Raw genomic sequence first — 15249 nt, forward strand, 5'->3', positions numbered from 1 at the left:
TGGAGTCTGGAGCCTGAGGACTCCAGGGTGGAGCATGTTCCTCTAGGTCCCCCGAGGGGCCTCTGTGGTCATGACCAGCTTGGCTTCCCTAGCAGCTCCATGAGAAACCAGGTATTGGGAACTGGAGGCTGGGGGTGGGGGGTCTGGAGGCTACAGAAAGGTGAGGAGAACAGGACCCATACCCAGTTCCTGCCCCCCCATGTCCGTGTCCTGTGGTGGAGCCCTTGCAGGGCGATACCCAGAGACATGCCCAGCAAATTCCCTACAGCAGCCTGGGGTCTAGAAGTAAAACCCATGTTACTCTCCACCCCGAATCTGAATGAAACAGTGGGGCAGGGACAGGACAGGCTCAGTGAAGTCCCAGTGGGAGAAGGGAGGGCAGGAGCCAGCAGCCAGGTGGCTCCGGGGTGGGTGTTGGGTGCTGCATGCCCCCACTTGACTGGCCCTCCCCCTCTGGTGTCCCCGCAGCCACCTCTCAGGAGTCTGCTCACTTTCCTGCCCACATATGTGTCAGCAGGCTTTCCTCCAAGCAGCAGCTCAGGGGCCCAAAGGCCCTTCTAGCCTGCAGAGCCGCCATCCCCAGAGCTGACTGTGTCTATCTGTGGCACAGGTGGGACGGGACCTGCTGTGGAGGAGGTTGGGGACAGGTTCCAGGCATACAGACAAGGAGCCTGTGTTCTGAGGCCTGGATGGGAAGAAGACAGCACAAGCCTGCTGGATCTGGACTAGGGGAGGGCTCTTTGCTCACAGGCTGGGGCAGGGTCCCCTCAAGGCAGCCTGGCTGGCAAGGTGACCCTGGGTGGTTCAAAGCTTGGAGTTAGATGGCAGGAGAGGCCAGCACACACAGCTCTTGGTCTCTGGGTAAAAGAAAGCAGTTTTGTTTTTTTAACTGAGGTATAGTTACTATACAATTAAATAAGTTTCAGGTGTTCAAGATAGTGATTCAGTTGGCCTGCTCAACACTTCCACAAACAATGCCCTGTATTAAATCCATTCCGTTTGAAATACCTAGGGTGGATTTTTTTCCCTAATTAGACACTGACTACTCCATTTACAGTTGAGAAGGGTGATATTCAGAGAGAAAATGACTAACCAAAGGCAAACCCAGTATCTCTCCTGTCACCCTGGTCACATTACTGGGTCACAATGCTCTGTCCCCAGCTTTTCCTTGTACACTCCTCCTCCAGGCCCCATGCAGATGCCATCTCTTGAAAAGACCCCTAGCCACCTGTAACTTCCAAGTCATCTATTACATCATTCTGCTTAATTTATTTTCACTCTGGAAATAGTTACTTGTTAATCCCATTGGACTGGAAACTCTGAGACCAACTGCAGGGCATGAGGAATCTTAGTTCCCTGACCAGGGATCAAAACCCTACATTAGAATTGCAGGGTATTAACCACTGGACCACCAGGGAAGTCCCAGACCAGGAAATGTTTGTCTTAATAAGTGCTGTGACTCTGGTGCCTAAGAGTACCTGGCACTGAGTGTGCACATGACAATTACTTGCTATAAGAATGAATGGCTCACTGGTAAAGAATCTGCCACCAGTGCAGGAGACACAGGTTCGATCCTTGATCCAGGAAGATCCCACATGCTGCGGAGCAGTGAAGTCCATGTGCCACAACTAGAGCCCAAGAACCACAACTAGTGAAACCCATGTGCCCTATAGCCTGTGCTCTGCAACAAGAAGCCATCACAATGAGAAGCCTGCACTGCAACTAGAGAGCAGCTGCCACTTGCCACAACTAGAAAATGTCGTCACAGCAATGAAGACCCAGCACAGCCAAAAATAAACAAAATTATATATATGTATGTATATATTGTTGTTATTCAGTTGCTCAGTCATGTCTGACTCTCTGCGACCCCATGAACTGCAGCATGCCAGGCTTCCCTGTCCTTCACCATCTCCCAGAGCTTGCTCAACCTTATGTCCATCAAGTTGGTGATGCCATCCAACCATCTCATCCTCTGTCATCCCCTTCTCCATCTGACTTCCATCTTTTCCAGCATCAGGGTCTTTTCCAATGAGTCGCATCAGGTGGTCAAAGTATTGGAGCTTCAGCTTCAGCATCAGTCCTTCCAATGAATATTCAGGACTGATTTCCTTTATGATAGACTGGTTCAATCTCTTTGCAGTCCAAGGGACTCTCAAGAGTCTTCTCCAACACCACAGTTCAAAAGCATCACTTCTTTGGAGCGCAGCCTTTGTGGTCCAACTCTTACATCCATACATGACTACTGGAAAAACTATAGCTTTGAATAGACGGTCCTTTGATGGCAAAGTAATGTCTCTGCTTTTTAAAACGTTGTCTAGGTTTGTCACCAAAAAGCAAGCATCTTTTAATTTCACTCACCATCTGCAGTAATTTTGGAGTCCAAGAAAATAAAGTCTCTGTTTCCATTGTTTCCCCATCTATTTGCCATGAAGTGATGGGACCAGATGCCATGATCTTCATTTTTTGAATATTGAGTTTTAAGCCAGTTTTTTCACTTTTCTTTAACTTTCATCAACTGGCTCTTTAGTTCTTCACTTTCTTCCATAAAAGTGGTATCATCTGCATATCTGAGGTTATTGATATTTCTCCCGGCAATCCTGATTCCAGCTTGTGCTTCATCCAGTCCAGCATTTCGCATGATGTACTCTGCAGTTAAATAAGCAGGGTCACAATATATAGCCTTGACGTACTCCTTTCCCAATTTGGAATTAGTCCGTTGTTCCATGTATGGTTCTAACTATAGCTTCTTGACCTGCATACAGACTTCTCAGGGGGCAGGTAAGGTGGTCTGGTACTCCCATCTCTTGAAGAATTTTCCAGTTTGTTGTGAGCCACACAGTCAAAGGCTTTAGTGTAGTCCATGAAGCAGATATTTTTCTGGCATTCTCTTGCTTTTTCTGTGATCAAAGGGATGTTGGCAATTTGATCTCTGGTTCCTCTGCCTTTTTGAAATCCAGCTTGAACATCTGGAATTTCTCTGTTCATGTACTGTTGAAGCTTAGCTTGGAGAATTTTGAGCATTACTTTGCTAGCGTGTGAGATGAGTGCACTTGTGTGGTAGTTTGAACATTCTTTGGCATTGCTTTTCTTTGTGCTGGAATGAAAACTTATCTTTTCCACTTATATATATATACATATAAATGCATCCTTTAAAAAATGAAGAATGAAAAAAAAAAAAGAATGAAGAAAAGAGTGGTAAGGGAAGTGGCACATGATTGCTGAGCACCAGACCAGCTAGAACCCATCTGCCCTGTAGGCTACCTCTTTGCCAGCAGTCAGTGGTCCCTGGGGGCCTACAGGGATTCCAACTGCAGCCAGTCAGATTGTGCCCTCAGTGGGAGCTGTTACTATATGCTGAGGGAACACTGACTGTGATGCTTCCGGGTATCTGTGCATTGGCAGTGATCCAGAGGTGACATTCTGAGGGGTCTCTGCTCAAGTTAGCAGGCTGAGGCAAACGGCCTATTAGAAGTGCAAGTGCGGGGAGAGGATCCCAGGTCCACAGCTTCTGAGCACTTTCCTCTGTGCACTAGACCCCAGCCTGACTCTTCCTGAGAGGTACCATAAGGAGCAAAATCTCAGCAATCAGATAGCTTGGGCTCAAATCCTGGCACATGAGGTCAGAGAGTCAATCAGGTAGGTTCTTCTCATTTGCAAAATGAGAATGTTGATAATAACAGTATCACTTTCATCGGGCTGTTGTGAAGATAAAAGTCACTCAAATTTTTAGAACAGGGCTTGTCCTGACTTAAGTCCGTTGATTGATTGTTACTTGTGTGCTGAGGTCCTCAGGTGTCACCTTATGTAATACTCATATTGGTCCTCTTAGGAGAGGCGCTAGCTAGTATCACCCCAAGGTTACAAACCAGGAGGCAAAGAAACAGTGGTTAAATACGCAGTCCCACATGGAGATCCACACTTCAAACCCAGCTGTCCTAGAACCCTAGGAAACCCTCTGAATCGGCAAACTAGAGAAAAGAGACTAACCACAAGGCAATATGGTCATCGTTCATCTGTCTCTAGTAGTGCTGGCATCTGGAGGTGGAACTGTGACCCAACGGAAGAGCAGGTACTGCTGAGGGACGGTTGGTGGGGAGAGAAAGGCATTTTAGGCACAGCATGGACCGTCTGTGGTTCACCTCGCACTCTCTGAATCTGCTAACCTGGCCAGCTTTAGGCAGGAAAGGGAGGTAATTGAAGCTGGAGCGGGGAGCAATCTCTATACTTGCGAGGGGCTTCTGGGTTGCACTAAGGAGCCTGAGTTGCATCTTGTAGGTACTGAGGGCTTGTAAGAGAATTTGACATTTAAAACTATTGTAGATCGTGAACCGGAAGGAAATCCTGGGGAATCCTCAACGACAGGAGCCTCACCTACACCAAAGTGCCCTCCGGCCCTGGCTCAGCAGGTTCCGCCAGCCCCGAAGGCTGACAGCAGGTGCCGCGGTTCTCCCGTCTCTGAACTCGGAGCAAGTTTCGACAGGAGAGTTGCTCAAATGCTCATAGGTCTAATTAATATGTCTAGCAAGGCTGTCGGTCGGAAGCAGGAGAGGGACTACACGTTCCAGGGCTGCGAGGAGCCCCCAGATCAGCCCCCGCTCGGAAGAGACAGCGGGCAGGAGTCACTGGGCTCCGTCCGCCTTCCCGACTCGGTAGCGTCCAGGCAGGGCTCCCGCCGGCGGGGTGAGGAGCCAGCAATCGCCTTCGAAGACGCCCGAGAGTGGAGCTCTGTCCTCGCTACCGCGGCCGGACGCGAGTGGGACGTGCGCGCGGACGTCTCTCTGCAGCCATCGCACTTTACGTTCTTCGCCTTCTCCGCTTCCAGACCCACTCGGCCAACAGTCTGGCAGCAGGGACTCCGCGGCGGCGGGGACCTCGTCTCTTGCCTTCCGAGTATTTGGGGGATGAGTGGCAGTGGCCCTTCGGTGACCTCAGCGGTCGAAGCTCTCAGAGCACAGGCGGCCGGGCGAAGTCTAGTCCGGAAGTGGACCCTCAGCGCCGCCTATCTGAGCCCGCGTTCCCAGGCGGCCGCGGGGAGGGCTTCCGGAGCGCGGTGCATTGTGGACTTTGTAGTCTCGCGGGGCCGGGCCCTCACCTTGCGCGCCGTCCGGGAAGGCAGCCGGACTACATCTCCCTCCCGCCCGCGCGGTGTCGCGCGGCCGCCCGGCGCGAGGCGTTCGCGAGCGGAGAGTCTCCAAGATGGCCGCGTGGGGAAGGAGGCGTCTCGGCCCGGGCAGCGGCGGTGGCGGCGCTCGAGAGAGGTGAGGCGCGGGCTGCTCCCCGCGAGCGGTTTAGGGCGGGAAACCGGCGGCGTTCTTTGGACTGCAGCGCTGTCCCCGCCTCCGCCCCGGGGTTCTCCCTGGTCCGCCCCTAGGCGCGCGGGGTCTCAGTTCCGGTCGACGCGGTCTCAGCGGGAGGCTCGGGGAGGGGTGATGGCTGGCCGGACACTGCCGGGCCGCGGCGGGACCCGGTTGTATGCCGCGAGCCGATCGGCGCTGGAGCTCCCGCCCGCCTGGCCGCGCGTGTGGTCTTCGCCAAGCTGCAGCGAGGAGTGGTTCCCGGGACGGAGAAGGAAGGAGAAGCTTTCTCAGGGAGCCGGTGCGGGGCGGACGGGACGGACCGCACGGTTACCGAGGGGCCTCAGCTTTCCGCGCTGTCGCTCCGGGCGGGGAGCTGACCGCTTTCCCCCGAGGGTGCTCCTTGGGACTTTGGAGGCGTCTCCGTGAGCGCCTCTGCTGTGGAAGTCCTTTGCAGTGACCTTCCCTAACGAATGTGCGTGGGTAGGGACCCGGGGGCTTGGTTCTTCCAAGGTAGATCTGGATGTGAAGGACTCATTTCTAGATGAGATTGGAGTAGTTCTCGTGTTTCTTGTTAAATTTACAGTTTTTGCTTCTGGAAAACAGTTTCAGCTTAGTAGAAGCTGTTCAGACACCAGAAGTTTGGGAAACGAGCTGTACTGGTGGAGTCACTCGCTTTGTACTGTCCTGACCCTTCTGTTACGAGTGGGCTGGTGCGGCAGAAATCAGCAGGATCTCCGTGGTGGTTTCTTTTTCTCCAATGAGGATTGTTAAACAGAAAAGTTATCTTCCCCACCCCTCGCCTTTTCTCCCAACTACTCTGCGTTATTCTTTTGTTGTTTTTTTTTTTGATCGTTTGCACCACCTCCTCTTTGCGGTCGCCTTCTGTTTGGTTGTGGTTTAGTTCGCTAAGTCGTGTCCCACTCCTGCCGACCCCATGGACTGTAGCCTGCCAGGCTCCTTTATCCATGGGATTTTCCACGCAAGAATACTGGAGTAGGTTGCCATTTCCTTCTCCAGGGGGTCTTCCCGATCCAGGAATCGAACCCGGGTCTCCTGCATTGCAGGCAGATTCTTTACCAACTGAGGTTAGTTGTGTTGATAGAACCCTGTAGCTTGCATTTTATTCTTGAGCCCAGAGTTATCCAACGTTGTCTCTTCTGCACTTCCTCTTCCTTGAAGTAGCAGCAGTAAATGGCAAAAAGGTACTTTTGTTTTTCCAACTCCCACCTGGTGTTTCTTAGATCGTACCATAAAAAGTTAAGGAGGTGATCGCCTCACTGGATAGAAACAACAGAAAGGGCCAAATGAGGATACCCAGACCTCATACAGGGCCGTGCCAGCAAAACAGAAGCCTTTACTGATCTAAGAAATAGATATTGGGGGTTTTTTCTCTTTGGTTTAAGGCAAGTGTTAATTCAAAATTGAGTTTGCAAACCAGGATCCCAAAGGCTGAATCCTTGACTATGACCCTCAGTTTTTAAGAGAATTTAAGTTAGTTATCAATGCTTGTAAATGGAAAGACTTCAATTAAAGTCTCCTTGGAAGGCTCTCAGTGGCTCTCTTTGATTAGGGCAGGTGCTCATCGTTCCTACCTGACTCATTGCAGTTACGTGCCCGGTCTCCTTAAGTGTTCCCACTACACCCTTCCACCTGAACAGCAGGCTCTGCTTGTACATGCGCGTGTTGTGTGTCAGACAGGAATAGGGCGTCTAGTTTTGTGGTTTGGGTGGCACCATCTGCCCTCCTCCCAGATAACGTGGTGTGGCTGTGGGACCCCTGTGTTTGCTCTGCTGGAAGAGCATTTGCCTGGGCCTGGTTTCCCTGAGCTCCTGCACACTGAGCACGGGGTGGAAACCTAACCCGCTCAGGCACACCTCCATTCCTGCTCAGTGAGTGGGAGGACTTTGGGGTGGGGCAGGCGGATTAACTGCCCACAGCATAGACTGAAGCCCAGGGAGACTAGAGGCTCCGTGACTACAGTAGGCTGTTTATGGCACTCTTAAGTGACTTTGTTCCATGTCACATTTGTGCTGACTCAGATTTCAGCTCCACACTGTAAGACCACTTTTCCAAGTTGTCACACACCCTTGACTGGAATCTGCTTTATGCTGACACTCTAGGAAACATGGTCTGGTTTGGGGCATTGGCTGGAGCAAAGCAATGCTTTGGGCAGGCTTTCCAGATTTGCCCAGCAGCAGCAGCAAACTCCAAAGCCTGCCTTGTGCTTGAAGGCCCTGCTTGGTGCCCGACTGTTGGCAGGAGTTACTGCTGTCATCTGTGTGTTAGTGGCTGTCCAGTTTAGAAGGCACAGTGTGTGGGTCCTCGCTTTACCTGGTTCTTGAGTCTAGAACTGTGTTAATTCAGTGCCCGTTTGTCATTTGCAGCAATTAAATCTAAATTAAAGTGAAAACTTCAGCTCCTCAGCGACAGTACTCACACTGCAAGTGCTCAGTAGCCAACCATGGTTTGTGGCTCATATACTGGATGGTGCAGATAGAGAACAGAAAGGTCAGTGCTGGTCTAGACCAGGATAAGAGAGGGATGGAAATAAAGAATGAGAGCCACTTTCATGTTTTTAAAGTTTGTTTTATTGAAATATAGTTGATTTACAATGTTGTGGGGTTTTTTTATTTTTATTTTTTTTTAAGAGAATCCCCAGGCTTCCAGTAGAAGCTGTTGGTCTGGACCGTTTTAAAGTCTTTATTGAATTTATTACAAAATTGCTTCTGTGTTATGTTTTGTTTTGTTTTCTTGGCTGTGAGGCATGTGGGATCTTAGTTCCCCAACCAGGGATTGAACCCAGATCGCCTGCCTTGGAAGGCGAAGTCTTAACCACTGGACTACTAGAGAAGTCCCTTTTTTTTTTTTCCAGTATTTATTTTTGACTGCATCAGGTCTTGGTTGTGGAACACAGGCTCTTTCCTTGAGTCATGTGGGCCTGCCTCTCTCGAGTTGAGGCACATGGGCTCAGTCGCTGCAGCTCATTGGCTTCCTTGCCCCTTCTAACTGTTGTGATTGATGCTGCTGTGAACATGGGTGCAAAAATATGTTTGAGTTTGAGTCCTGCTTTTAACTGTTTTGGATCTATACCTAGAAGCAGGATTGCTGGATCATATAGTAGCTCTATTTTTTGAGGAGCTTCCACACATTTGCCACAGTGGCTGCTCCAATTTACATTCCCATCAACAATGCATATGTGGGGTCTTCCCGAACCAGGACTTGAACCTGTGTGTCCTGTATTGGGAGGTGGTTCTTAACAACTGAACCACCTGGGAAGTCCCTAACTGGCCTTTGAGTCCACAGCATAGGATTTTACCGATTTCCTTGGCTCCCGAGGAAGTGATTTGGGGTTTGCCAAAAGTAAGTTTTCCTAGACCCCGGTGGGGGGAGGAGAGGGTTAGTAAAGGCAACCACCTGGTGTGGTCACATGACCCCATACTTCCTGGGTGGGAAGCAACTTTATTAATAGTTTTTAACAATATATTAGTTTAATTTTTACAATAATTTAAGTTTTTCAGCCACAGGTGCTCTAATTACTGTAGTTTTCTCCTCACTCTTTTTTTTTTTTTTTGCTGTGTTAGGTCTTCATTGCTGCATGCTGGCTTTCTGTAGTTACTTCTCGTGGTCTTCTCATTGTGGTGGCATCTCTTGCTGTGGAGCACAGGTTCCAGCTCAGGCTCAGTAGTTGGTGCACCAGCTTAGTCGCCGCACAGCATGTGGGATCCTCCCAGACCAGGTGTCCCTTGCATTACAAGGTAGATTCTTAATCACTGGACCACCCAGGAAGCCCTGTTGTCACTCCCTTCCAAAGTACTTCCTCTAAGTCTGTTGGGAACCTGACACTTTCAGGCCTGGGGCAGGGGTAGAGGGTGACTATGATGATGACAGTCACAGCCCTCAAGGAGCTTTGCGTCACCTCCTGTGTTTGAGCTGAGTACAGGAGCCCAGGGCCACTCCAAAAAAGGTCCCTAAAGCAGGTCCCTGCCCTGGTTCATTTCACCTGGTTCCAGCATGACCAGAAAAGATGGTGGGTTGCAGGGCCAGTGCCCACTTTAGTGGAACAGGGACACGGACCACAAGACTGTGAGACCACCTTGGCCGCGGGAGTGCAGGCCTCTTCGTGGGGCCCAGGAAGTTGTTGGAGCAGAAGGGGTTCTTTCCCCTCAGCTGGGAGGCCCCGGCCTGTCTGGTCTCCTTTACCTCAAGGGTTACAGAGCTACTGGTTTAAGAAAAACTTTATAAAACTTTCTCATTATAAAATAAACATGTATTTATTTTTTGTTTTTGAAAAGTACAGAAAACTATGAAGAAAAATAAAATTTAAAAAGTTACCTGTTGAGCCACCATCCAAAGAAAGGCCATGATTGGCCTTTCTCATGCATAGCATCTTTAATGCTTCCCAGCAGGTATCTTGTCTTGGAGTTATAAAAATTGTATGTTAAATCCATCAAAAGTACCTCTCATGTGAAAAGTTACAAACTTGCTACCACATGTGGGGCCCTGGAGGCATGAAGCTGAAGGAAGAAAGCAGCCCCAGCACATGTGCCCTGCGATGCCTTCCTGCCAAACGCCCAGAAGAGGCAGGTATGCAGTAGGGAAGTCCCCTGGTGATTGCCAGGAACGGGGGTCGTGGGGGATGGGGAGCAGTGGGGTTACTCTTTGAGATGAGGAAGACACTCATCTTTACTCATCATGAGGAAAACTGATTGTGTGTTAACTCAGTGACAGTGTCGAGCCACTGACTTGTGCAGTGTAAGTGGGTGAACCTATTTCAATAAAAGCCGTCATGTAGGAAGCACAAGTCAGAACTACCATAAGATGCCACCTCACACCCACTGTATGGCTACTATTGAAAAAAACAGGAAAAAAGTGTTGGCAGGGATGCAGAGAAAAGGGAATTCTTGTGCACTGTTGGTGGGAGTGTAAATTGGTGCAGCGACTATGGCAGTGTGGAAGTTTCTCAGAAAATTAAAAATAGAGCTACCATATGATCCTGCGATTCCGTTTCTAAGTAAATATCCAAAATAATTAAAAGCAGGGACTCAGACATACTTTTATACCTATGTTCACGGCAGCTAGAAGGTGAAACCTACCCATCAACCATGGATCGGTAACAGAATGTGGTCTCTACATACAAGGAAAAAAGGAAGGAAATCCTGACACATGCTGCAGTGTGGATGAGCCGTGAGGATATTATGCCAAGTGGAATAAGCCAGCTGCCAAAAGAAGTATCACCTGGTTCCACCTATATGAGGCCCTGGAGCAGTCATATTCATGGAGAGGCCGCAGAAGGGCAGCGTGGGAGTTGTGGTTTAATGGGGACAGAGTTTTAGTTTTGCAGGTCAGAAAAGTTCTGGAGATTGGTTGCCCAACAGTGTGAGTGTACTTAACCTTACTGAACTATATACTTAAACTGGTTAAGAGAGTAAATTTCCTGTTAATGTATTTTACCATAATTTAGAAAAGATCAATAAACTGAGTGCTAGCATTTCCCTGGCCACACGTCCCTCCCTGCAGAGAGCAACCACCTCACTCTTGAACCCTCCATCATCTGCATGACGACGTGTGTGTGTGTGTGTGTGTGTGTGTGTGTCTTTCTCTTTCTCTGCTCTTGTAAGAGGTCTTCTGCTCTCACCAGACAGTACTGCTTTGAACATTCTTGTTCAACCCTGACTTTAGGAGGATTCTCCAGACTTTGGGGTTCCATGCCTGAGGTTCCTGTTATCCCAGGTTCCTTTGAGACTGGCTTTGTGATGGTGTGGGGTCTGTCCTGTGGGTTCTTTGTGGGGGCCCCAGGGTACCTTTGATGACTGTTTCCTGGGTGCTGCTGGGGCTGATTCGGATGAGGAGAGGGGAGACTGACTGGCTGGAGGCAAGTTGATCAGCCCCTGACCCTGCAGCAGCAGGAGCCTGGCAGGCTATGCTGTGCACTGGCCAGTCCCGTTAGTTCCACAAAACCTACTGGATTCAAAGGCTTCCGAATCAGTTAGTAAAACTAGCTCCTCTTCTTCCTGGAGCCACTCCATTCCCTCCCCAGGGACAGTCATAACACTCAGGTCTTATATCTGCTCAGAAGCGTTCTGTGCATGTAGAAGCAAACATAACTCTGTTACAGAGATGCACTGAAGATGGCAGGCTACAGACACTGTTCTATACTTGACTTTTTCACTTGACTTTGAAGACTTTTCCATTATCAGCCTGCTCTCAGTTTTGTTTTTTAATATGGGCTCCTTTTACTATGTTCTCTTACTGTTCATTTCTCACCTTCAACACAATGCAAAAATATAGTCTCTTAGTAAGCTTAGGGCTCAAAGGATCCCAGTTAGCTATTGTTGTTGTTTTTAATTTGCTTTTGTGCACAGGATTCAAGTTGGCTGGTGATGCTGAGATGGTTCAAGGTAACCCTCTAACTGGGTTCTTTCCTTAGTTGGGTTACTTTTGACCCAGAAACACAGCAGGCCACATACAGTGGGTGCTGGGGTAGCCAGCCTTGGTGGCCGTGGCCCCTGGCTTCTGAAGCAATAGTCTGTCAGCTGGGGGACTGGATCTGGGGGTCTAGGCAGGGTGGAGGGCACCCCAGCCAAGGGTGTGGGCGCTGACCACAGGGTGGGTCCTCTGAGTGAGTGGCTCTTGTGAGTCTGTGTAGACCTTGCACTTGTCCCCTTCCCTGCACTGGACCTGTTTCTCTGGGTGTCGCAGTCCATCCTCTCCTGAGGGTCAAGAGGTTTGGCTTCTGAAGCAGAAGTACTGGTGAGGGCAGGGTGGCATGCCCACAGGGCTGGCTCCCAGCCTGCTGTGTGAGAGGGCCCCTGGGAGGGTTGGTTCATGGTTTTGGACGGGAGTCCACAGTAAGACCTGGGGGGCTCCAGGCGGCCACAGCGGGTGATCACCTGGTCCACACCCCCTCAGCCGGTCCATCCTGACTGCCCCGGTCCACTGACTGTTGCTCTCTCTCCTATCGGGGCTGAGCCAGTAGCCTGGAGGGACCTGTGGCACACGCACCAATCTGTGGGGATGGCCTTGTCCGGCATGCATGTGGGAGGAGCTGGGGAAGCCTGCCTCCGGTGTGGGTGCTAGCTCAGCCAGAGAGGTGAAGGCCAGGGAGCTGGGAAGGGCTGGATGAGCATCAGGTGAGGGTGGGGCCTGCCCACCGACATCCCCCCGAAATGGAACAGTCTGTTCAACTGATGCTTTCCTATTGGGCCTATCTTGTCACTACACTTTGGGTGGCCACAGTCTGCCAGGCAAGCGGAGCACTGCACTCAGGTAGATCAGGGTTTGGGCGAGAAAGCTCTGTGATTCCGACCTTGTCCCTGCGTCTTGCTCTCAGTGCTCCAGAGGGACTCAGTGGCCAGAAAGCTCCACTTGGATTCTGACGGCAAGGCCTCACCCCCAGACACCCCTTTGTGGGTTAGCAGGGTGCACAGACCCCACCCTGCCCTACCCGAGCTCCTCTCCCGCTGCCTGTCTCAATTATGAACTTGAGAGCACAAAGGAGATCCCAGGCCAGGATGGCTCCTCTGAGACTGAGGCCATGCCTTGTAGGTTTGCTTGTCTGCTAAGGAGCTGAGTCCCACCTGGAGCCTGTCTCCTCTCTGAGTTAAAAAATCAAATGGGGAGACTCCAGCAAGGCCCCAGAGGAAGACTGTCTCTTCCAGGTTCATTGATTTTAGTGGTTCAGCTCATTAACTGCCTAGAAAGGCTGCCTTGCTAACTGGACCCTGTAGGCAGTGCCTGGGGGTGTCCCATCCCCAGGGGACGGCTTCTTCCCACACCCACAGTTTAATCGGGGCCTGTAACTTAATTGGGGGGCTTCCCTGAGCCCAACTTAGGTACAGTTAACTATTCCAGAATAAAGAGCCCCTCTGCCTAAGTCCCAGGCCCCGGTGGCACCTCCCCACCCTCTCCCCTGCAGCCCCGGGAGAGCATCAGGCCCACTGTTCATCCACCTGGAGGGAAGCTCTGCCTCCTGAGTTTGCCCACTTATTTGCTTGGGTAGCTTTTCCCACCAAATCCCCTGGGAGAATGACCAGAAGGACATCAGCAGCCAGCTCCCCATCGCCCCTCCATCCTCCCAGAGCTCTGCCCGGCAGTCCGGCCTCTGCTGCCCTGAACACATAACTGTTTCCTGCTTTGAAGGAAACACTGACCATGGAGATTTCTGGGCAGTGGATATTTTCTTCACACACCTCCCCTGGTCCCAATGTGCACGGTCCCTGACTGGGAAGCTCCGAGCGCCGCTCCCAGTGGCCTTTGGGAATGCGCAGGGTGGTGGGAGGCTTGCCTCTGCATCTCCGGGCCACAGAGCAGCCACCAGTGCCTAACTGTCTCCTTTTTCTCCTCACCTCTCCTTCCTAAGGGTGAGCCTGTCGGCCACAGACTGTTACATCGTGCACGAGATCTACAACGGGGAGAACGCCCAAGACCAGTTTGAGTACGAGCTGGAGCAGGCCCTGGAAGCCCAGTACAAGTACATCGTGATCGAGCCCACCCGCATCGGCGACGAGACTGCCCGCTGGATCACCGTGGGCAACTGCCTGCACAAGACCACCGTGCTGGCGGGCACCGCCTGCCTCTTCACCCCGCTGGCGCTGCCCCTGGATTACTCCCACTACATCTCCCTGCCCGCGGGCGTGCTGAGCCTGGCCTGCTGCACCCTCTACGGCATCTCTTGGCAGTTTGACCCCTGCTGCAAGTACCAGGTGGAGTACGACGCCTACAGACTGTCCCGCCTGCCCCTGCACACACTCACCTCGTCCACCCCAGTGGTGCTGGTCCGGAAGGACGACTTGCACAGAAAGAGACTGCACAACACGATAGCGCTGGCAGCCCTGGTGTACTGTGTCAAGAAGATCTACGAGCTCTGTGCTGTATGACCGCGCCGCGCCGCGAGGCGGCCAGGCCAGGGAGGCATCTGGTGTCACGATTATTTTAAAGAAATAACAGGTGACAAGTGCACCAGGGGTTTTCTCAGCTCGTCACACTAAGATGTGGATTTCTGCCACCATGGGGCCTGCAGCTGTGGAAGTCCCACTGGGCAGCAGGATGTGATGGAAGCAAGGCTCCGGAGGGGGTGTGGATGCGCTTGGGGGTCGTTAAGTGTGTCATTTAACTGTACCATCCAGAGCCAGCCAGAGGCTAGTGACCATTAAAATGATGAGAATTTCAGCTCCAGGTGTCTGCTCTCTCGTGACGGCCCTGGTGGGAGTGTGCAGGCAGCAGGATTGGGCACCACTTGCAGCAAGAATAAGCCTCTCACCAGGCAGGCCCAGCCCCTCCCGGAGGAGCCTCATGTCTCACCTGGGCCTTGGTTCAAGGAGCACTGCCCGGGGCTGCTTAGGGGCGGGGCCGGGTAAGGCCAGGCTTGCCAGTCTCTGGGTCTCCGCTGAGTTTGCCCAGAAAGCTGGGGCCTGGGGTCTCTTGTCCAGGTTCTGATTTAGGAGAACACAAACTAACACCTGTGTTTTTTTTTTTAAGCATCGAGGGCGTCCTGCTGTGGACCCTGAGTTCAACCTGCTGCCCCAGGCTGAGGGAAGACTCCCTTCGTCTTCCACCAAAGAGGGGGCCCTGCCGGCCCCAGACTCTGCTCGGGCCCCACTGAGGGCACGTGCGTGAGTGACACCTGGAGTTTCAGAGGGTCCCTCGGGAAGATCAGATACCAGAATGAGAAGGGGTGAAGGGGAGGCATCGGGGTGCGTGGGGCAACGGGGCCATTTGTTTACGGGGGGGAAAGCCAAAGATTTTAGAACAGTTAGAGAAACTTGGACTTAATTCTAAGAGGCCTAGAAATGCTAGTCCTCAGCTGGGCGGCATATGGTCCACAGGTAACCTGGCAGTGACTCAGACCTCGTGTCCACCGTGCAGGGCCCACCACCCTCCTGAGCCTGTGGGTGGGAACGGGGTGCGGGCCAGATCTGGAAAGGGAGCCTGGCTCTGCCTGCAGACCAGATTG

General features: G+C 51.7%; 1 protein-coding gene across 17 annotated transcripts; it reads left to right on the plus strand.

Annotated features, from left to right (window-relative positions):
• The first annotated feature begins 864 nt into the window (after nt 1-864).
• On the plus strand, nt 865-14465 carry TMEM11 (transmembrane protein 11). Of its 17 annotated transcripts, XM_081583412.1 has the most exons (6): nt 5186-5258; nt 7682-7805; nt 8879-9052; nt 9704-9881; nt 10373-10590; nt 13657-14465. In XM_081583412.1, the coding sequence occupies exons 5-6, from the start codon at nt 10475-10477 to the stop codon at nt 14171-14173; spliced, it is 633 nt and encodes a 210-aa protein (XP_081439538.1). In that variant the 5' UTR covers nt 5186-5258; nt 7682-7805; nt 8879-9052; nt 9704-9881; nt 10373-10474; the 3' UTR covers nt 14174-14465. The 17 variants fall into 17 exon arrangements, with proteins under 17 accessions (XP_081439536.1, XP_081439538.1, XP_081439549.1 ...); XM_081583423.1 differs by lacking the exon at nt 10373-10590 and having other exon boundaries at nt 9701-9881; XM_081583421.1 differs by lacking the exon at nt 10373-10590.
• Nucleotides 14466-15249: the final 784 nt, after the last annotated feature.

The sequence above is a fragment of the Giraffa tippelskirchi genome, chromosome 3 (assembly GCF_054371585.1).
Source record: "Giraffa tippelskirchi isolate mGirTip1 chromosome 3, T2T-mGirTip1v1.2.pri, whole genome shotgun sequence".
In the NCBI taxonomy this organism is placed as follows: Eukaryota; Metazoa; Chordata; class Mammalia; order Artiodactyla; family Giraffidae; genus Giraffa; species Giraffa tippelskirchi.

Coding starts and splice junctions, on each gene's coding strand:
- TMEM11 (XM_081583410.1), top strand. CDS start 4,494: ATGCTCATAGGTCTAATTAATATGTCTAGCAAGGCTGTCGGTCGGAAG.